The sequence below is a fragment of the Chlorocebus sabaeus genome, chromosome 21 (genome assembly GCF_047675955.1).
Source record: "Chlorocebus sabaeus isolate Y175 chromosome 21, mChlSab1.0.hap1, whole genome shotgun sequence".
In the NCBI taxonomy this organism is placed as follows: domain Eukaryota; kingdom Metazoa; phylum Chordata; class Mammalia; order Primates; family Cercopithecidae; genus Chlorocebus; species Chlorocebus sabaeus.
Window position 1 is genome coordinate 131,095,170 of NC_132924.1, and position 21,243 is coordinate 131,116,412.

The 21,243-nt window shown below is 53.3% G+C and overlaps 1 protein-coding gene across 2 annotated transcripts in view; it reads right to left on the bottom strand.

Moving 5' to 3' along the window:
* The window catches only part of PTPRN2 (protein tyrosine phosphatase receptor type N2), a 985,554-nt gene that overhangs the window by 889,650 nt on the left and 74,661 nt on the right, over window positions 1–21,243 (bottom strand). For both annotated transcript variants that reach the window (XM_007983635.3, XM_037991107.2), the window contains one exon: window positions 1,952–2,002. In XM_007983635.3, coding sequence (XP_007981826.3) covers window positions 1,952–2,002 — 51 coding nt within the window. The remainder of the gene's footprint in view (window positions 1–1,951; window positions 2,003–21,243) is intronic.

Sequence of the window (21,243 nt, forward strand, 5' to 3'; positions counted from 1 at the left end):
AAACCAGTCACCATGGCAACCATAAATCTGAGCCAGCAGCGCAGGAACCACTTCTCCTATCGCTCCCCGTCAGCCTCGCAAAGCAGTTTTCTAAGATTGGGTGCCTCTGGCTTCGCTGTTTCCTAGACCTCCACTGTATCATAAAAAAAAAATCAAATATCATCTGTTTCTATAAATCAAGGCCTGAATATGGGTATTTACATTTAAATTGCTTTTCTCTTCCAAAGAATCCACAGTCATCATCTGGATATGATGTTGAGACGACTCCATGTCCGGGAGGCAAGTCAAGGTTGGGGAGAAAAACGTCTGAGAATGATCACAGCCAGACACCCAGGCTGGCCTTTGTCAAGGAGCGGGGGAAACAGCCTCGGCTTTTATTCTGCTGGAGCTACTTACGGCTCCAATTAAATTAAACACACACACCTGCTTCCATTATCATCAAACACTGTTGAGTCCAGGCAGACGACGTAGGCTTTTCAATATCCCTATTTTTCTTAACGCTGCCTCCAAATTAAAGCTGCATGGAGTAGATGCCAGGGAGCCCCGGGGGGTCTTGGGCTGGGCCAGAACCTCACCCACCACCCACGCTGCACCCAGGAGCTGCCGGTTCCCGCTTGTCACACTCGGCACAGGAATCTCCCCAAACAAGAGACAACAGCAGAAGCTGCGGTGGCCAAGGACCTGCTCTCCTTTTGGCGCCTCCAGTGTGGCTTCCCCTCCCGACCCCAGAAGCTGCCTAGGCACAGACACAGAGGTTCCCTCCGGAACCCAGGACTGGTCCCATCCCAGGGCGCACGAGCTCCTCGGTTTCACTTCTCAGACCCTCAGAGGCATCCACCTCAGCTCCCCCAGGATGCACCAGTGCAGGTGAGGCCTGTCCTGAAATACCCCAGGAGGGCGGCACCCCAGGCCAGCGCCCCGCCGGCACCCACGTCTGTGCAGAGATTAGTGGGTGCAAGGGGCCTCTGGGCAGGCCCCTCCATCCTGGCTAGGATTAAATCCGCTCCTGCCCACAGTCTGAGGATAGACGGGCTGGAAGCCGGGGAAAGAGAAGGCCACGCTCAGCACGCCCCGGGCGCACACGCAGCCCCTGACTTGGAGAAAGGCGGCTCTGCCCAGCGCTTTTCTGAGGATACAGGCGTTTACCCCTCCCCTGCGCCTTCAGAGCGCACAGCGCCCAGTTCATCAGCATCAGACAGGACGGGGCGGCCTCCGCCCTGGCAGATGCCCTCTGCCTGACCCCACCAGACGGAAGAGACTCCGCGGGACCCGCTGCTCCCCCTATTTCATAATAACTGCCCTCCTCATGGGCTTTCAGCCCAGCCTGAAAATGCAGCGTTTGCACGTGTTTCCTTATCCGCCTGGTAAGAGAGGAAAATAGGTGGCTTAAAGGATGAAAAACTTGGCCGGGTGTGGTGGCTGACACCTGTAATCCCAGCACTTTGGGAGGCCCAGGCGGGCAGATCACCTGAGGCCAACATGGTGAAACCCTGTCTCTTCTAAAAATACAAAAAATTTAGCCGGGGGCAGCCGGCGCACACCTGTAGTCCCAGCTACTCAGGAGGCTGAGGCAGGAGAATCGCTTGAACCCCGGAGGGAAGGTTGCAGTGAGACATCGCACCACTGCACTCCAGCCTGGGAGACAGAGCAAGACTCTGTCTCAAAAAAATTTTTTTAAAAAAGGATGAAAAACTTGCCGAAGGACAGAAAACAACAAAATCAGAAAGCAAGGGCTGGTGTGAGCGATGAATGCCCAGCACCCGGGCACCCTCTTCCCCCCGACCGAACGAGGCCGCAGCCCATGGCTCTGGGGCTCCATCCGCCTCCTCTCGGCAACGCGCCCGGGTGGCCCCAGCTCCAGGCCAGAGGTGGGGCTCACCAGGCTGGGCGCTGCGCACGGCGGGCAGGAGAAGGGCAGACCAGGGCGCAGCAGCCAGGACCCCACACTCACCGTTCACACAGGCCTCGGACGCTCCGCAGAGGCCCTCCTCGAGTAGGCAGCCTGCAGGGAAACAGAGAAGAGACACGGTCAGCTGGGGGGAGAAGGGGGTGCCCCCGAGGCTGCCGCCCTGGCCCACTGGTGAGTCAGAGAAACTGCCGGCCGAGCAGGTTCCTCCGATCCAGCTTTTTCGAGATGGTGACGATGATTCTGAAGCCAGAAGGCTGTGCCCCCTGACTCGGCCACAGGCGAGGCCTCCTGGCCTTGTCCGGGAGCCCAGCTCTCACCTGGACCAGGCCCACAGCTCTCGGCTGAGGGTCAAGCCAGCGTCATGACAGGAGCATAGGAGACCCCCGGGCGGCGGGATCAGCAGCGGGGCCGGGGACTCCCCTGGGCCCAGCGCCTCCCCTGGACCGGGTGCCCACTGCGCGCACCGGGTCTCCCGAAGTGAGGCTGCAGGGCCACGGGGAGCGGAGGCTTCCAGGGAGGTACCACGCTCCACGGAGAGCCCATCTGCGTGGGAAGCAAACCGTAGCGTCCGTGGCCACAGACAAGACACACATGAGAGGGTCGGGAGAGGAAAGGAGGCAGCGGAGATGAAGATGGGCAGGAAAAGTCAGAGAGGCAGGGCCAGGCCCTGGAGAAGACGCGGGGCAGAGGCAGCACCTCGATCCGCACCCAGGAAGGGGCTCCAAAAGCTCCGTGGTGCCGGGCGACTCCAAGCCGCGCATCCGCCGCGGCCGGGCAGTCTGGCAAAGGCTGGCATTCGGCTCCAGGTCCACGCCCATCTTAAACACAGACAGATGGGTCCAGAAAGTACCACCCTGCTAGGGAGCGGCTCTGGCAAGGGCGTGAGCGGACAGGACACCAGAACCAGGAGGGCCCCAGGGTCATGATGCGGGAGTCTCACTGCCAGCGAAGGCCGGGTGTGGTCTGAACACGCCGTGTCCTTCACTCATTCCTGCGAAGCATAGTGCCTTCAATCCTGCTTCACCAACCGACAAACGCCTGTTCATCCGCTAAGATCCCCGCGGAAGCCCCAGACTCTCCCCCCGCTGCCCAGGCGTCTGTTTCCAGACTCACCACACTGTGCAGTGACAGTGGATTAGGGTGTATCTCCCTCTCCTGGAGTTCAGGAGCCGGGCGCATGCCTCTTTCCACCCTCTACTGTTTCCTCCCATGCCCTCTGTGTGTCTGACACAGGGCAGATGCCCAGGAGCAAATCGGTGCACAAAGAAACTGAGGAATCCAGAGAAAGTTATGAATCACTGACGGATTCACCAACAGAGTCATGTTAAAGTTTCCAGTCACTACTTCATCATGAGGGAGCTGGCCTAAAAGCCTTACAGAGGAAGCACTTGGTTGCCTTAAACCAGCACACGCGGACACTTTAAAACTAAACAGCATTCCGGAACTAAGGCAGCACAGAGCCTAGCAGGACCCAATGCTGGGAGTTCACGGGAAGAGGTCGTTTCACTCATCTCATAACAGCTTCGGGAGCCTTTCGCAGTCACAGGGTGGCCCCTGGCTGGGGTCTGCTTCCTTCCAGGAGGTGGCCTAGGTACAGCCCTGGCCTGCCCAGCCCGTGCCCACCACCACCGCCTGCCAGCAGTCACACAGAACAGGCGGGTGGACACCCAGAACAGGTGGGTGGTCACATAGAACAGGCGGGTGATCACACAGAACAGGCGGGTGGACACCCAGAACAGGCGGGTGGTCACACAGAACAGGCGGGTGATCACACAGAACAGGCGGGTGGACACCCAGAACAGGAGGGTGGTCACATAGAACAGGCAGGTGGTCACCCAGAACAGGCGGGTGGTCACACACAACAGGCGGGTGGTCACACAGAACAGGCGGGTGGACACCCAGAACAGACAGGTGGTCACACAGAACAGGCGGGTGATCACACAGAACAGGCGGGTGGACACCCAGAACAGGAGGGTGGTCACATAGAACAGGCAGGTGGTCACCCAGAACAGGCGGGTGGTCACACAGAACAGGCGGGTGGTCACACAGAACAGGCGGGTGGACACCCAGAACAGGCGGGTGGACACCCAGAACAGGTGGGTGGTCACACAGAACAGGAGGGTGGACACCCAGAACAGGCGGGTGGACACACAGAACAGGCGGGTGGACACACAGAACAGGAGGGTGGTCACACAGAACAGGAGGGTGGACACCCAGAACAGGCGGGTGGTCACACAGAACAGGCGGGTGGACACACAGAACAGGCGGGTGGTCACACAGAACAGGCGGGTGGTCATATAGAACAGGCGTGTGGTCACACAGAACAGGCGGGTGGATGCCCACTGACAGAAGCCTCCAATCCCAGCAGGTTGTTTTTGGTTTTTGGGGGTTTTTTGTTTTGTTTTGTTTTGTTTTGAAATGACATAATCTCGTGAAAAAGAGCATTTCTTCTTTTTTTTAATTTATTTTTTATTTTTTTTGAGATGGAGTCTTGCTCTATCACCCAGGCTGGAGTACAGTGGCGTGATCTTGGCTCAATGCAACCTCTGCCTCCCAGGTTCAAACGATCCCCCTGCCTCAGCCTCCCAAGTAGCTGGGACTACAGGTGTGCACCACCATACCCAGGTAATTTTTTTTGCATTTTTAGTAGAGATAGGATTTCACCATGTTGGCCAGGATGGTCTCGAACTCCTGACCTCAAGTGATCCACCTGCCTTGGTCTCTCAAAGTGCTGGGATTACAGGCGTGAGCCACCGCACCTGGCCAACATTTCACTTCTTAATCTCATTTACCCACGAGCTAACCCCACACTTGGTCTGCATTCTCTGCATTATTTCTTCATTCAACAAGTGCCTGAGCCAGGCAGAGGAGGTGAACGGCCAACAGGAGTGTGGCAGGGAACGTTCTGAGAGACACACACCTGGCACTGGAACAGCAGGAGGAGAGGCAGACACCACTCCCCACAAAAGCAGTGACCTTGAAAAGGTCAGCATGGAGATTAGCGGATCTCTCAGATCCTCACACACTGACCTCCGAGGCTCCCCTCATTGCCCGCCAGAGGAAGAGCCTCAGCGGTGAGGGCTCCTCCACCCCAGGCGCACAGAGGCTCACAGAGGAGGAGCTGGGAACGGTAAGGAGTGACCACACCAGAAACGTGCTGGAGGTTAGTCCGACGTCGTGGAACGTCTCTGGTCTCGGCTCTGGCAGGAGCTACAGGACTCCGCCCAGAATTCTAGGGTGCATCTCCAGTGTGGAGGAACAGAGACCTTGGGGGAAGGCAGATGCAGGGACCCTGCAGGCAGAGCCCTCGTTCTAACTCCTTGTTTGTCATGTGGAAATGGCAGCCTGCTAGCAGAGGCACCAGGAAGAAAGTCTCTTTTCTTCCTGTCTCTGCCTTAATCGTGGCTGACAATTAGATGTGATCTGAACGAGATGTGCATCAAATGATCTTTTGGATCCTGAACTTGGAAAACCACCTGTTAACTGGCATGTGCCCAACCTGATTCATTACTCCAGAAGACTGATGAGAAGCAACAGTGAAAACCTGCAGCACTCCATGGTGAGAGGCAAACACAGCAGCAGCGTTTCACTTTATCACCAGAGCTGCAAATGTTATGCATATTTCACCCAGCCAGTCGACATGCTAATTTGACTGCTAAGTTATTTGTGTTATTTGTTCTAAAATTACGAAAGAGCAAATTTCATTTTAAATATCAGTCAACTACTAATAGTAATTATGACCATAAATCATCCAGAGAAGGCATTTTCTCTGGCAGACACTGGTTCAACCCAGCCCAGGAGCCTCGGGCACACGCCTTCCTCAAGTGGGCTCCACACCCCACGTGTGGCAGCAAATGGTGCCCTGGACTTGTGCACCCTGTCGGCTCACAGCCTGCACACACTACAGTCCAGGTATCACTCTGAGGCCAAGAAGCTAAATCCACAAAGAAAGCCAACAGCGGCCTGTGGGGCCCTTAACCGTGTGTGCCCAACACTTAAAACTAGAATCCTTCACTTCAATGTATTAGCCACCTTTTTGCATGAAAACATGTGACATTCCCCAAATTCTCAAATTGCTCCTCTGCTGAACCCTACAGCAGGGCTGTGGTGCTCAGGGGTTCCTCCTCACTCTGTGTCCACAGTATATCCCTCCCGCTTCAGCACAGAGACAAGCACATCCAGTCATGCATGCATGTGCACACAAATACACACATGCACACACAAGCATGTGCACACATATACATATATATACACATGCACACATAAGCATGTGCGCACATACACATGCACACATATACATACACACATGCACAAATGAGCATGTGCACACACATACACACATGCACACACGAGCATGTGCACACACACATGCACACATACATGCACACATGAGCATTGCACACATATACACATGCACACACAAGCATGTGCACACATACACATGCACACATATACATGCACACGAGCATGTGCACACATACATGCACACACGAGCATGTGCACACATGCACACATATACATACATGCATACATGAGCATGTGCACACATATACACACATGAACACACGAGCATGTGCACACATATACATACACATGCACACACAAGCATGTGCACACATACGCACATGCACACACAAGCATGTGCACACATATACATACACACATGCACACACGAGTATGTGCACACATATATACACATGCACACACGAGCATGTGCCCACATACACATGCACACACAAGCATGTGCACACATATACACGCATGCACACTCATACATATACACATGCATGCAGTCATGCCCATCACCAACACACTTGTACACACACGCACACGTGCATGCATACACCCATGCACACATACATGTAAGCATATACACACATGCACACATGCACATGGGTACACTTATGCATGCGTGCTGATCTTGTTCTGATTCTGCTTCCCTACTGTGTCCTCAGAATTCTAAGCAGTATCTTGTCACCATTGTGGTGTCCCTTTTTTCTTACCCTTCTCAAGATGAAAATGGATCCAGGTCTGCAAGGAGCAAGGCTGGATCTGCCTGTCACACCCCAATCACTCCTAAGAGATGTTTATGGAGAGTTTGTAGTTCATTGTGGAAATACAGTAAATGTGAACAGAGCCCACCACCTCTCTCACTGGCTGGAAGCAAGCTCGGCACATCCTGTCCCATATGCACCTGCTCTGCTCCCTCCCATCTGTGGGCGTCCCTGTGGCCAAGGCAGGCATGGCCTAAAAATCCATGGCCCCCGCCCGACTCTCTCTCTACTGCCACGAGGGAAGGCCCTTCCTGGGTTCAGGCTTCTCGCCTGACTCTGCCGTGAGGGCAGGGGAAGGCTGTCGTCAGCAGCAGGACACAAAAGTCTTCTGAATTGTGTGCTGTACTTTCTACTGAGGCCCATAAAAGCTGGCTGATGTGAGCTGGCATCCCACAGCAGGAACCGAAGAGGGAGGCGGGAGGTTCCTGGATGGCAGGCTCAGCACCCGTTGCCTCCAAGCCGCAGACAGGACTCCTCGGAAGCCTGTGAGCTGCTGGTCACTCGCTCATTTCCCTTCCTGAGAAGGGCTCACTGAAGACCCTGCTTTGAGGCCGGAATGACCAAGGCCCAGGGATCCAACTGCAAACAGGAAAGCATGTTCCCAGACGGCACCAACTCACACACCAACGGGAATGCCAGGACCCCGTGGCTGTGCAAACTTGGAGATGCGGGTCTGTTGGGGAAGTCGCTGAACCTGAACCGGGACGGCCTCTGAGAAGGGGATGCAGGGGCTTCACCTGTGTCACCACCACTCACTTGGTACAAGGAACACATACAGATTTCCTCATCTAAAACATATAACAAAGGAGAGTTAAGTAATCCACACCTGGCCCTTTCCTCCCTGGCCCCGCCAGCCTCCTCCGCTCTTCAGAGCTCACAGCCCCCACGCCTGATCCGACCCTCTTACTGTCGGTCACTCTTTGTCCTGTCCCCCTCTACAGCCTTACAAAAAACCATGGCAGAACCCCAGGACCCCCAGTGCCTACTGCCTAGAGCAGGTCTTCCAATGACTGATGTTGTCACCTGCAGCAGTGGCGGTCTCACCACTGTGGGTCAATGCCAGAGCCCATCCCAGGTGTGATTCCCGTCACAGCCGTGTTTCCCACCTCTCCCTGCAGAAAACGCTACAGCTTAGGACAGCCTGAGGCTCTGGGGTTATGTGAAATCACATTCTTTTCTGGGAACGCGTCATCATAGAAAAGGAAGGTGCGGTGTTTGAAGAGATGCTCTTTTTAAACATCATCCTCATTTTTAACATTCTGGAGAGAGAGCAGGGTGCCCAGGCTCCAACTCCACCTCCTGTGTGGCAAACACAATGCCGTGCACCTGGCAAAGCCTCCCCCTCCCTCGCATTCTCAGATGTAAATGGAGATGTGCCCTGCCCACTGCAGGGGGGTGAGGGTGAGGCGCCTGCCCGCTGATGGGTGGGCAGTGCCTGGGCCATAGCTACCCCCGCAATCTCAGCATCCCTCACCAGCAGCATACACCCTTGGGACCAAGGAGTCCCCACACCCCACTGAGGTTTTCTAAATGTTTCTATTGGATCAAAAACAACATGTTAAACCAGGGCCGGTATCCAGGCAGGAATGGAAAGCCAGTTCCACATTAAGAACCCCTATTCTAGGAATAAGCCTGAAAAGTAAGAGATTAAAGCACCTCAGCCCGGAGGCAGGGCTGCCTCTGCCAGGCTGGGCGTGGGAGGACAGAGACCCCCTGGACCCTCATCTCAGGCACCCATGCAGTCAGAGCATCTGGCTTCTGTGGCCCAAGGCTCAGATGAAAGCTGTGATTGCAAATTCAAAGACAAAAGGAAGAGGGGCAGAGGGAGGAGGAAGGCTTCTGGCTCCTCCCAGATCTGTCTCTGAGAAGAGGGAGGCAGCCCTGGTGGCTCCTGCCAGGCTCGATTGCCCATCCCTGCCTGTGACTTGCCGACAGGGCGCAGGGGGCAGCAGGGGGCAGCAGGAGACAGCGCTCAGCCCTCTGCCAAGAGCCCATGACCAAGGCACCTGGCAGTGGCCCGGACAGAAGCCAGCCACCTCCACATGAGAGGGACTGACCACCTCCCTGGAAGCCCAGCCACAGCCTGGGGACACCCTGCAGCCTCCGCCTTCCCTGCAGCCTCCCCTTTCCCTGCCACCTCCCCCTCCCCTGCCGCCTCTCCCATCCCTGCAGCCTCCCCTTCCCTGCAGCCTCCCCATTCCTTATGCCCCTCCCCCTTCCCTGGGCACCCTCTCCTTCCCTGCGTCACCTCCTCCTTCCCTGTGCCCCCTCCCCTTCCCTGCGCCCCCTCCCCCTTCCCTGCACCCCCTCCCCCTTCCCTGGGCCCCCTCCCCCTTCCCTGCGCCCCCTCCCCCTTCCCTGGGCCCCCTCCCCCTTCCCTGCGCCCCCTCCCCCTTCCCTGCGCCCCCTCCCCTTCCCTGCGCCCCCTCCCCCTTCCCTGCGCCCCTCCCCTTCCCTGCGCCCCCTCCCCCTTCCCTGCGCCCCCTCCCCCTTCCCTGGGCTGCCAACCAAGGGGCTCCATCAGGTAACATGCAGCCCTGCCTTGGCCAGGTGACCCGGCCCCACCCTGCCCGCTGCACGTAGGGGTCGGTGTTGCTCAGGCCCCTTCACCTGCTGATCCAGAGTATGGGCCCCCTAGTAAATCATCCCCTATTCTGAGGCTTTCAGTCACGGCCCCAGCCCAGCATTTTGGGGACCTGTCCCTTCCTAGCCTTGGCCATACTCTCAGCGCAGGCCGTTTCTGGAGGTTGACGCACATGGCTGCATTCCTCGCAGGGGAGGGTCTGCAGCCAAACTGGGTAGCTGGGGGAGGGAGAATCACCCGGAAGATTCTGGAAACTTCAGCCTCAATGCCTCAGAGAGCAGGAAGATGGGTGTCCCATCCTGAGGACTGCACGGTGGCCTGGATCTTAGCCCCATAAGGCAGGTCCCCACATCGGTTATGAGTGACATGTTATCTGCCCTGCCGCACACTCAGTTACCACGAACAGCAGGCACTGACCGTGCTGGCAAGTTCGGGCCAAGGCTTCTCCTGCAGGCACCAGGGCCTGCCCACTGCACAGCCTCTGGGTACACTGCTGGCCCTGTTCCTGCAGAGACACCTGTCTGTCCCCTGTGCTGGGAGGAGGGGCCTGAGGCTCACACTCCTTCCGTGCTGGGACTGTTCTGCCGGGCACAGATGTCACATGTGAGCAGAAACTGGGGGGCACACAACCATGGATGAGTGACCATGCCTTACTGCAAAGGTGGATCTGGGGGATCAGGGACACCACAACTGGCCACCTCCAGTTCACCTCCACCCCACACGCCTGTCAGTCCACTCCATCACAGTGGTGACGTGTGTGTCCACCCCACACGCCTGTCAGTCCACTCCATCACAGTGGTGACGTGTGTGTCCACCCCACACGCCTGTCAGTCCACTCCATCACAGTGGTGACGTGTGTGTCCACCCCACACGCCTGTCAGTCCACTCCATCACAGTGGTGACGTGTGTGTGCTCAGCAGTGGCAGAAAAGGCCAAGGGCCTCCCCATGTCTCTGGCGTCTGTAAAGTCGGTTCTTGTTTGAAGCTGGGGCCACAATTCTAAGGCAGTTCCTGATTTCAACTCCTGTTCACAGAATCAGCTTCCCACAGAAAAAGAACCAGCTCACTCCACGCCGGAAGACAGGCAGCGAGCTGGGTACCAGGACAACCATCAAGTCCCGTCCTTTACTTTTAGGAAAAACAAAACCTCTTACTTTGATTAATTTCTTTATTTTGGGTTCCTCGTTGCACAGATTTATTTCAATTCTCTTAAGAATAAGAAATTATACCAAATTCAGGATACCTACCAGAATTTTTTGTTTAATTTTAAAGTACAGGAGTTACTTTTCGGGAAATGTGCTCTCCACGCTACACATTCCTCCTTCATTAGTTTGAGGATGTAACAGAAGCAACCTCAACTATAATTATTCTAAATGGCACTTGGTTTTAATCAGCTCTTGGTTTTTAATCGGTTCTGGTTTTTTGTCCTCAATTTCCTGAAATGGGATAATACCTTCAAAAGAAGGAATTTTGCTGAGTCATTCTTTGAGACTAAGAAAACATTTCTAATCTTGCTTTCACAGATAAAACGTTCAAGACAAGTCTTGAAAAAGTACCTGATGAAGATCCTTGAATGTTAAATACTGTAGGTGTAGGTAGCCAGGCTATGCCGGGGATAAAACGGTTAAGCGAATCTCAGAGAACTCCAACCGGTAACTCTTATGTGCTGGGTTGAAATATAGTATGCCCCATGAAAGTGAGAATAAGTGAGAATACCAAAAGTGAGAATAAAGTGAAGAAAAATAGACGTATTGTTCAGGATTGCTGAGACATGGCACACGTGAGCCACACAGCCTGCCTTGCTGTAAATATGAACTTCAGACGCACGGTTTAAGAGGTAAGCAAGCTTTTTAGCAGTACTGGGCTTAGTTGTGGTCTCACATGAAAGAGAGGAAAAACCCAGTTCATAGTTTCTCAGTCATTGTTAAAGCACCAAGCCCTCTAACAAAAAGGCCTTCTCATCTTACATTCCCCTTAGGAAATGTAAGTTATATCACCATCACCATCATCATCATCATCATGGATACAGCCTCTGCCACTCTTTGATGTGCACGTGAACCAGCTGGACCCTGTTAAATGAGCATTTCTATTCCCTGGGCCTGGGACGGAGCCAAAGATTCAGCATTTCCAGTGTACTTCCTGGTGACTCGTCCGCTGGGCTGCCCAACACACTGAGAAGCACGGGCATCACATGTAGAAATCATCCTTAAATTGAAAACTTGGGTCAGCACATTATGAAAATTGTTAAAAGTAAATTTAACAAACTCTTTACAATTTGTTTTCTGGATCCAAAGTCTTCATTACCCCAGAAAACACATGATGGGCCTTATACAAATTATTTTAGGCCAGGCCCAGTGGCTCACGCCTAGAGGGAGGCCTAGAGGTCAGGAGTTCGAGACCAGCCTGGCCAACACGGTATTTAGTCTCTACTAAAAAATACAAAATTAGCCAGGCATGGTGGTGTGCGCCTGTAATCCCAGCTACTTGGGAGGCTGAGGCAGGAGAATCGCTTGAACCTGGGAGGTGGAGGTTTTAGTGAGCCAAGAATGTGGTTCACTGCACTCCAGCCTGGGTGACAGAGCAAGACTTCATCTCAAATATGTGTGTGTGTGTGTGTGTGTGTATATATCTCCTCCAATGCCAATGTGTGTGTGTATATATATACACACATATATAATTTTAAATTGTGTCGGGAAAATCATACATCAGTTAATTTTTACAAATATATTAGGTTCAGTTTTAAGACTGGATGTATATTTAAATATACATTGTAATTTAATTAAGATTTAAAAGACAAAAACTGCTTGCTGGCCCTGATGATTAGAACTCTTACACTTGAGCTAAAAAAAAAAAAAAAAAAAAAAAATGGTTTACTTTGAAAACTTTAAGTGATGAGATAGGAAAGAATATTGCCTCCTGCTACTTTAGACCCCTGTCCACAAACACCACTCACATTGTGGGTGAGAGGAATCTTCACTTCCAATGATGAAAAACCAAATTAGATCCAATTGTTACTACAGTTTCCCCTTTTAACCCTGATACTTGCTACAGGCAACTGGATATGCCACGTGAGACTTTATCAGAGGATGGGACTGATACTTTAGGAGGATGGTCTGAGGTGAATTTGAAAGTAATTTCTTTCTATCCTCCTCTGGAGCTTGTTACATTTCCAGTGTGCTTGGAATTCCCACCGTCCACTGTAGATGCAGGTTAATTGACACAGGACAAAGAAGAAAAACTACTGAAAACTGTAAAATTTCCCCGGGAATTAGCAAGTCTCAGCTAGTGGCAGCTCTGGAGGGCACAGGTGCTGTGGGTCATTAACAAAACCGGGCTTGGGCTCAAAAACATTTGAAAAATGTGAGTTGAAATTTCACACACTCTTCTCTGCAGAACTCTGAACCTTCACTATTCCAAAGGACCACACTGGCTTCCCAGGAAGGATCCTACAGACACTGCCAAACGCCCCAGCCGCAAAAACGTCCGTCCACTGCCTCTCACTGGGGTGCAGCAAACAAGACAATGGAATTAAAGTTGAAAAACGTGACCGGGACTGTCAAACGCCATCTAGCCCAGCGGTTTTCAGTCTTAAGCCCCTGGAGGGCCTGTTAGAACAAGGCTGCCAGGCCCACTCCCTGAGTTTCTGACTTAACGGTCTGGAGCAGGCCAGAGAATCTGCATATCTAACCAGTTCCCAGGCGAGGCCGGTGCTCCTGGGCCCCGCTCCTCATGGTGGGTCAGGCAAGGCAGCTTGCAGCGGCGAGGGTGTGAGAGGCTCTGGGCCAAGTCCGCTGGGAGCTGGGCTCTGCGGCTTCCCGCCTCCCGCTCAGAGTCCAAATGTGTGTGAGGCACTGAGCACTCAGGGTGCTCTTCTGGTAATGGGAATTTGATCAGCTTTATGAAGTCTGGTGCTTTTCTATTTTCATTATTTTAAAACTTTTTTCACTATGACATTTTCGTGCCTTCCCGGGCAAAGAGGCAACAACCCACTTGTGAAGCCGAAGAGGAGAAATAATCGCTTACCCCTTCCTGGAAGGAAAGATGTGTTGCATCATCTCTTCTGTTTTAAGTTATCCTCAGACCCTCTCCCCGCCTGGTGCGACAGCCAAGCAAACAGAGCACTGCCCAGTGCCTCCAAGGGTCTCAGAGCCTTTGTACCTCCCAGTTTCAGCAGACGGAGCCTCCCAATCCAGGAGGCCCCACCGCTCACATTCCTCCACCCAGGACGTGATCAACGGGCTAATCCTGAACGTGAGAACAGCCTGCCTTCTGCTGGGAAGCCCTGGTCCCATCCCCGACGCAAGGCGAGGCTGAGGCTGAGGCTGCCTTCGTGTGAATCTTCCCCGTCCCGAGTCTGGGAGGCGATCCAAGAGGACAGCTCTGTCAGCAGCGGGGGCCCCCCACCTCCAGACAGGACAGCAGAGGGAGGGGCCGCGCCAGAGCCCCAGCCACCCCGTGTTGGGGTCAGAGACCACCAAAGTGCCACCCTGGGGAAGGGCTGGGGCTGGAAGAGCCTACAGCGAGGGTGTGGCACGCCAGCCTCCAGGAGCGAACCGCCTTGCGAGTGCTGTCACTGCGGCCTTTTCTGTGTTGCCTGGCAGAAAAGTCACCAAGGAGGCCAACGCGTGTTTCGGCAGCCCTGGGTTTTCTGAAGTTTTATTTATTGAGGATACGTTGACCTGCCTGGAGCTTTCATCATCAATCTACTTAGCGTCATAGAGTCAAGTTCTACCCCTTAAAGTGAGAGAGCCTCAGCCACCAGCACCGCGCCCAGCTCGCATCATGGCTTCTAACCACGTCATCCTCCTAGCTCTGCAGATGCCTGCGATGTCCAAACCGCCTTAAGATGAGGCGCGTGTTACAGCTGAACACAAAGCCTCAGGAGTGATAAAGCCGTCACAGAGTAAAACACACCATCCTCTCCTCATTCTAACCCTCTGCTCCTCTCCCTAGAGCTTGATTCCATCCCAGGGCCTGGAGAAAAGTGAGAGAAATTAATCTTAGCAGCTTCGAGCACAAGAATTGGCTTGCTCTGGGGTAGGCAAACGGTGGTCTGCCACTGCCATATGTTTATTAATAAAGTTTTATGGGAACACAGCCACGCCCACTTGCTTACAGATTGTCTACGGTCACTTTTGTCCTATAATAGTTCAATAGCTGTGACAGAGACTGGCCTGAAAGGAAACAATTTTTACAAGAAATCTTAGCCAACTCTTGATTTACTAGAAGATCAGGTTCTTCATAGGATCAAAAGAATGTTAGAAAACTGGCTTGGAGAAATGGGCAGGAACCAAGACAGGGGCCCACCAGGACATGGCCACAACCACACAGCACCATCGCATCTGGACCAGCCCTGGACGCAGCCACCCCTCAGGGGTCCACAGGCACCAGCCCCAGCCCCAGTCCCTGCTCCTCGGGACACCTTCCTTCTGGCTGCATTTGCCGAGTCCCCTGGAGCACGGGAAAGGCCTCACCTGTGTCAAGTGGCCTCACGTCCCCGGTTCACACGGCAAGGCTAAGTGGACACACCCACACCTGGACCACCACACACCACACTGTTGATTCCACAGCCTGATTTTACCATAGAAAATAGACTCTTTTCTTGTCAAATTCACAGCTGAGCCACTTTCCCTCACCCCCAGCCACTGTGCCCATCAGCCACTGTGTCCATACGACTTTCACCACTGGCCCCTTGACTCCAGGACGGGACTCTCTTCTCATCCATGTGTAAGTCCAAACTCACATCTGACTCAGATCCCCAGTCTAAACCTTTCTGGATTCTAACTGTGCAATACCAGCTTCTCTCTAGCCTCCCAGCTGTGCACCATGTGCAGGTTTAATCAACAGGTCCTTGATGTCTTCACCTAAGTCACTGAAAAAAGAAGGCAGAAGAGGTGGATGGAAGGACGGCGCCCCTTCCTCCCCTGGCCCATCTCCCCACCAGGTTTCCCAAACTTGAAGCAGCTGTTCATTGCACCTCTCTGAAGAAGGAGAGCTGGCACCACAGGAATGGAGGACTTGGAAGTAACTGTACCGAACACTGATGATTCTATCTAGAGAATGGAAAGAGCTCTTGGTTGTGAATAAAAAGTTACAGATATTAGTCATGTTACCATGGACAAATCACTTACTTTGTCTGCACCTGTTCACTTAAAACATTATTGGAACTGGCCAGGTGTGGTGGCTCACGCCTGTAATCCCAGCACTTTGGGAGGCCGAGGCGGGTGGATCACCTGAGGTCAGGAGTTTGAGACCAGCCTGGCCAACAAGGAGAAAGTCTGTCTCTACTAAAAATACAAAAATTAGCCAGGAGGGGTGGTGCGTGCCTGTAATCCCAGCTACTTGGGGGGCCAAGGCAGGAGAATCACTTGAACCCAGGAGGTGGAGGTTGTGGTGAGCCGAGATCAGGCCATTGCACTCCAGCCTGGGGGACAAGAGTAAGACTCCATCTAAAAAAAAAAAAAAAAAAAAAAAAGGAAAAAAAAATTGGGAATTGTTTTATATCGTAAAAGCCTAGAAAATTAAGAAAATGCAGAAAATCACAAAGAATAAAATAATACCAGTTACCTCATGACTTAGAGATAAATTCCTTGTTAATATTTTGGTTTTCAGCTGCTTTTCTTTGCATAGATGAAAGACCTGGGGTCATACTCTACACACACCTTTATTTTTTGTCCAACTTTTACATCCTGGGGTCCATGTGCAGAATGTGCAGGTTTGTCACACAGGTGAGCGTGTGCCGTGGGCGTCCGATGCACAGAGCATCCCCTCACCTGGGTATTAAGGCCAGTGTCCATTAGCCATTCTTCCTGACGCTCTCCCTGCCCCCACCCACAACAGGTGCCCAGTCTGTGTCATTCCCCACTACGTGTCCATGTGTTCCCATCGTTCAGCTCCCACTTATAAGCGAGAACAGGCGGTTTTCTGTTCCTGCGTTAGTTTGCTGAGGATAATGGCTTCCCACTCCATCCACGTCCCTGCAAAGGGCACGATCTCACTCCTTTCGACTGCTGCATAGTATTCCAGGGTGTGTCTGCACCACACTTTCTTTAACCAGCCTCTCACTGAGGGGCATTTAGGTTGGTTCCATGTCTCTGCTGTTGTGTACACACAGCTTTATAACCTGCACTTTTTACTTACAACGCATTGTGAACAATTCCCTGTCCTTAGTATTTCTCCTCATCGTGAATGTTAATCACTGCTTCATAACTATTTCTACACATGTGCATCATCTATCTAACCAATTCCCTCTTGAATAAACTTTACATTATTTCCAATATTTCCCATTAAAAATAATACTGCAATACGCACTCTTGATTGTAAGTCCTTGGAGATAGCTCTGATTTTTTCCTCTTAGGATAAATTCCCATAAAAAGAATTCTAGATCTTTTAAAGGTATATATACATATATAAGACTTCCAAAATATCTTGCCAAATTGCCCTGTCACCAACAGAATATGAGTGAACCTTGAAACCTCAGCTTCTTAATTTGTTAAAATATAAATATGTTCCCCTCCTTACCCTATAGGGTTGTCAGGAAAATCTAAGGCTATAACAAAAGTTAAAACAAGAACTCTGATGCAGGTAGGACTGTCATCGCATCATAAATCACTCAGAGGTCTGCCTCTTTTTTCCCACTATATCACTGAGGCATAAGTCTGAACCATCGTTAGTCAAAAAATATACAAATAAAATATAATATAAGCCCACAGGACACTTTTGGCAAAATGAAGCCTCCAGGCAAGGCCATGTTTTAGGATCTGCTGATGCCATGTAATGCCACCTCCGGAACCACCAAGACGGCGTCAAAGCTTTTCGTTCCATGCACAGCTGTGTGTGTGCTCCATGAGCGTGCAGAATTCTCTCTGTTGGCTGGTTCCCAAGCCATTCTTTCTCTAAAAAGGTGGCATCTAATCGTGCACACCTGTGTGGTGTCCAAGTCCCTCGTTCACTACCAGAGAAAATTTATGCAGGGCTGTCAACAGGCTTCTATGGTTAAATAACAAAAGTTTAAAAACCCTAAGCTGTAACACAAAGGCACATTTAATTTGAAAGCATTAAATTAAATGCTCTGCCTTTTGGCTTAGAGGACTTCATTCTGCCCTGGACAGTGAGAAAAGGGAACGGGCAGAGGAAGGGGAAGAGAAGGAGCGTGAAGTAGGAGGGAACGGAGGAGCCGGGGTGGGAAGGGGGTGGGGTGACCCGGGCACGTGCTTCACTCCCAGAACCCTGGTTCTTCCACCGTACATGTGGATGCCATCACCATGTCCTGCGTCCTTAAGGGGTTCAATGTGATGCCAAAGAACGTGAACCCAAATAGTGCCTGCCATAAGCAGGCATCCAGTAATTGAGCAGCTGCTGCCAACAACACACTGAGTACCACCGAGCAGCTACAGCGGGTAAGACGCTGCACCAGGTACAGCAGGAAGCACAGAGCCTGCTGTAAATCCTCACATGTGATGGCCGAGGGGCCACCTCAAGGGTGCAGATGGCGAGCAGGGCAAAGAGCTGGACGTGCTCTGGTACGGGGCACACAAGGCTGGTGCTGAGCCATTGTGCAGCTGGGAGAGGGCAAGTTCTGTGGGGAAGCACAGAGAAAGCAGAGGATCCATCGGAGACTGCGGCTTCAGACAACTCCAGTAGAACAGACAGGCCATTAGGAGAACACAGGGAAGTGAGGCACACACGAGGAAGTCCCCTCTCCCCGGAGATGCCAGACTCAGGCACGGCTGCCACTGGCAGCAATTGTGAAGAACGTGGCCAAGGCTGCGGGCTCCACAGTGAGGCTGAGGATTGAACCCGAGTTTGGGCCCGGCTTTGTCGTCCTTCAGTAGAATGACGTGAGTGACACCGGCCACGTGGGTATGGTGGGAATTGGGCAGAGCAAAGCCCTTCAGAGGCTTCCTGAGCCAAGCACATGAGACAGCAACTGACCCAGGCCACCTCCTGCTGAGCACCTACCGCATCTAACACCCAGGCTTCCCTGCCGAGCACCTACCGCATCTAACACCCAGGCTTCCCTGCCAAGCACCTACCGCATCTAACACCCAGGCTTCCCTGCTGAGCACCTACCGCATCTAACACCCAGGCTTCCCTGCCGAGCACCTACCGCATATAACACCCACACTTCCTTCACTTTGCTTAACATCCGCTTTCTCCTCCAACGGGAGCCCCACAGGACCAGGGCCTACAGGAGCTCCATGAACAGTGATCTACTGGCCACCAAGCAGTGGTGATGATGGTGACGGTCACAGAGGACTGGCACGAAGGGCCCCGATCCTCCCCCAGCCCCACTTCCACCCAGGCTTGGTCACTGGCTTGCTGTGACATGACAAGGCGGATGCAGGGGGCCTCCGAAGGCCTGGGTGTCTCCTCACTCCCCCGCCCCTCCGCCGTCGCCATAGGAAGGACACACCCGGGCCAGCCCGATGGTCACAAGAGCAGGATGGCAGGTGCATGGGCAGAGACACTCAGGCCAGCCCAGCCCGGAGCAGCCACAACCAATCATGAAGGACGCTGCTCTGGTTCGGGGCGGTTTGACTGCTGGCCAATACCAGGGATTCCAACCTGACTGGAGAAGCCCCAGCATGGTCAGCTGAGGAACATCAGGAGGTTACTTGGGGGAATGGGCTCTGAGCTGGGTTTGAAGGGTGGAGAGGTAGGGAGAGGGATGGGTAAGCTATGGGTCAGAACAGGCATCCATGAGGATCTCACAGGACCCAGGGCTTGGATGTGGGGTAAGGACCGCACGCATGGAGGTCAGTGAGGACCGTCCAGGGACAGCCCCGCAGTGGGCAGGAGACCACACACACGGAGGTCAGTGAGGACCATGCAAGGGACAGCCCCACGGTGGGCGGGGACAAGACACCACACGCATGGAGGTCAGTGAGGACTGTCCAAGGGACAGCCCCATGGTGGGCAGAGGGCAGGAGATGATGCTGTGGTCATCTGAAGGCTTTCGGTGGTCGGCAGGACTATGAACTGAACCAGTCAGTGGGGGCTTCTGCAGGCTGCTGAGCAGTGAGGGGACATCTGAGAAGGTGTATCTGGCACCTGTCCGAGCTGATTAGAACAAGGAGAGTCAGGAGTGAGGAGGATGCCTGCATCCTCAGGGCCAGGATGATGGAGAAGGAACGGGGAAGTCAGGGTCAGGACGAGGGTGTGGCTCTGACTCAGCAACTGAAAGAACACAGGAGCCCGGCTCCAGGGGCGCAGTGAAGGCGGCCTGCAGGGAGCTGGCGAGGAGCAGGTGCGGAAGTGGCTCCGTTCCTGTGGGCGCAGGGGTAACGTGGGATGCTCAGGAGGGGGCCTCAGCACTCAGGAAGCTGAGCTCACAAGGGGTCAGATTGCAAGATCTCTTCAGAGGTGGAAGCTGATGTGGGTGGAGGTGGGTGGTTTCTAAAGATAAGAAGGGGAGGAAGAAGGAGGGGAGGGGGAGGGGAGAGGGAAAGAGAGAGCAGGAGGATGAGCTTCTGCTGAAGAGAGAGGCGCCACACGCAGCCTCCACCCAGCAGGTGGGACCAGCGGACCGGCTGCCGCTCACAGGGCCCTTGGTGAAAGGTGGCAGCAAATGCACCATTCACTTCCTTTCCTTGCCGGCCCGCCAGTCACAGCATCGGAAAAGTGCTCCCTGCTCCCTAACGTGCACTCGGGGCTGCAGTCAGAGACCCCTCCACCCCTGCGGTCACGGCCGGTGGCTGCCTCAGGCAGCACATCTCCTAAAGGCCTCTCCAAGCCATGCACCCTCCCTGCAGGAAAGAGCTCAGCATCCCGGCCTCAAGTCTGCTTTCAGGCCACACTGGGACTTGGTGTCCAGTCCCCATTTCTTCTTTCTGGAAACTCAAGTTAAAGATGAAAGTGACACAGAACCAGAGCTTAGGAGCCAGGATCAGAAAAGCACAGATGTGTAGTCACCTCGAAGCCCATCTCCTTTGTTCCATTGTCCCCCAGCCTCATCTCCATCTCTGTCATAGGCTCTGCTGACAACACGCTAGTGGAAGAGACCACATGTCTGCCAGCGCCCACAGGCAGGTGGGAGTGGGGCCTGTCCTCTGCCCACGCCTGAGGCCACATGGGCAGAGTGGCAGTGGAGGGCTGGTGTGCACATAGAGGGATGGTGGCCTGCAGTGCTCTCTTCCACGGCTGAGGGCTGTAAGCGATTCGGTGCATCTTAGTCATTCCATCCAGCAAGCACCAACTCAAGGATGTTCATGGCCCTCAAATATGCATTTGAGGCCAGGTTATGAGGGAAGCACGATGATAGAGGACGAGACGCAAGTCAAGCCTTAAAAATCCATTCTCTCAGCAGAGAAGAACAGGTGCACACAACCACGCTGCCTGTTCCCCAAAGCTGCTAAGGACACAGTGTTCCCAGATCTTTGATCAGTGGAGACACCCTGAGAGAGACACCTCAGAGCCTGTACTTTCCAGATTTGAAGGCAACACCCGCAAACCTGTTTCCTGATATGCGGGACACATTTAGCTGGGCCTGGTTCTATCAAGGAATATTTACCATAGTTTCAATGTTACAGCTCGGCATCCTCGGCTTCTCCCTGTTGGGTCCTGGGGGAGCCCCAGTGATAGAACAACTTAGAAGCCCAGGGTGCTCTGAGGAAACATTTCACTGACTCATCCCACGGTACCCACGCCAGGTGCCCATAGACAGCTGCTAAAGAAATGAGTGAATTAATGATGCTT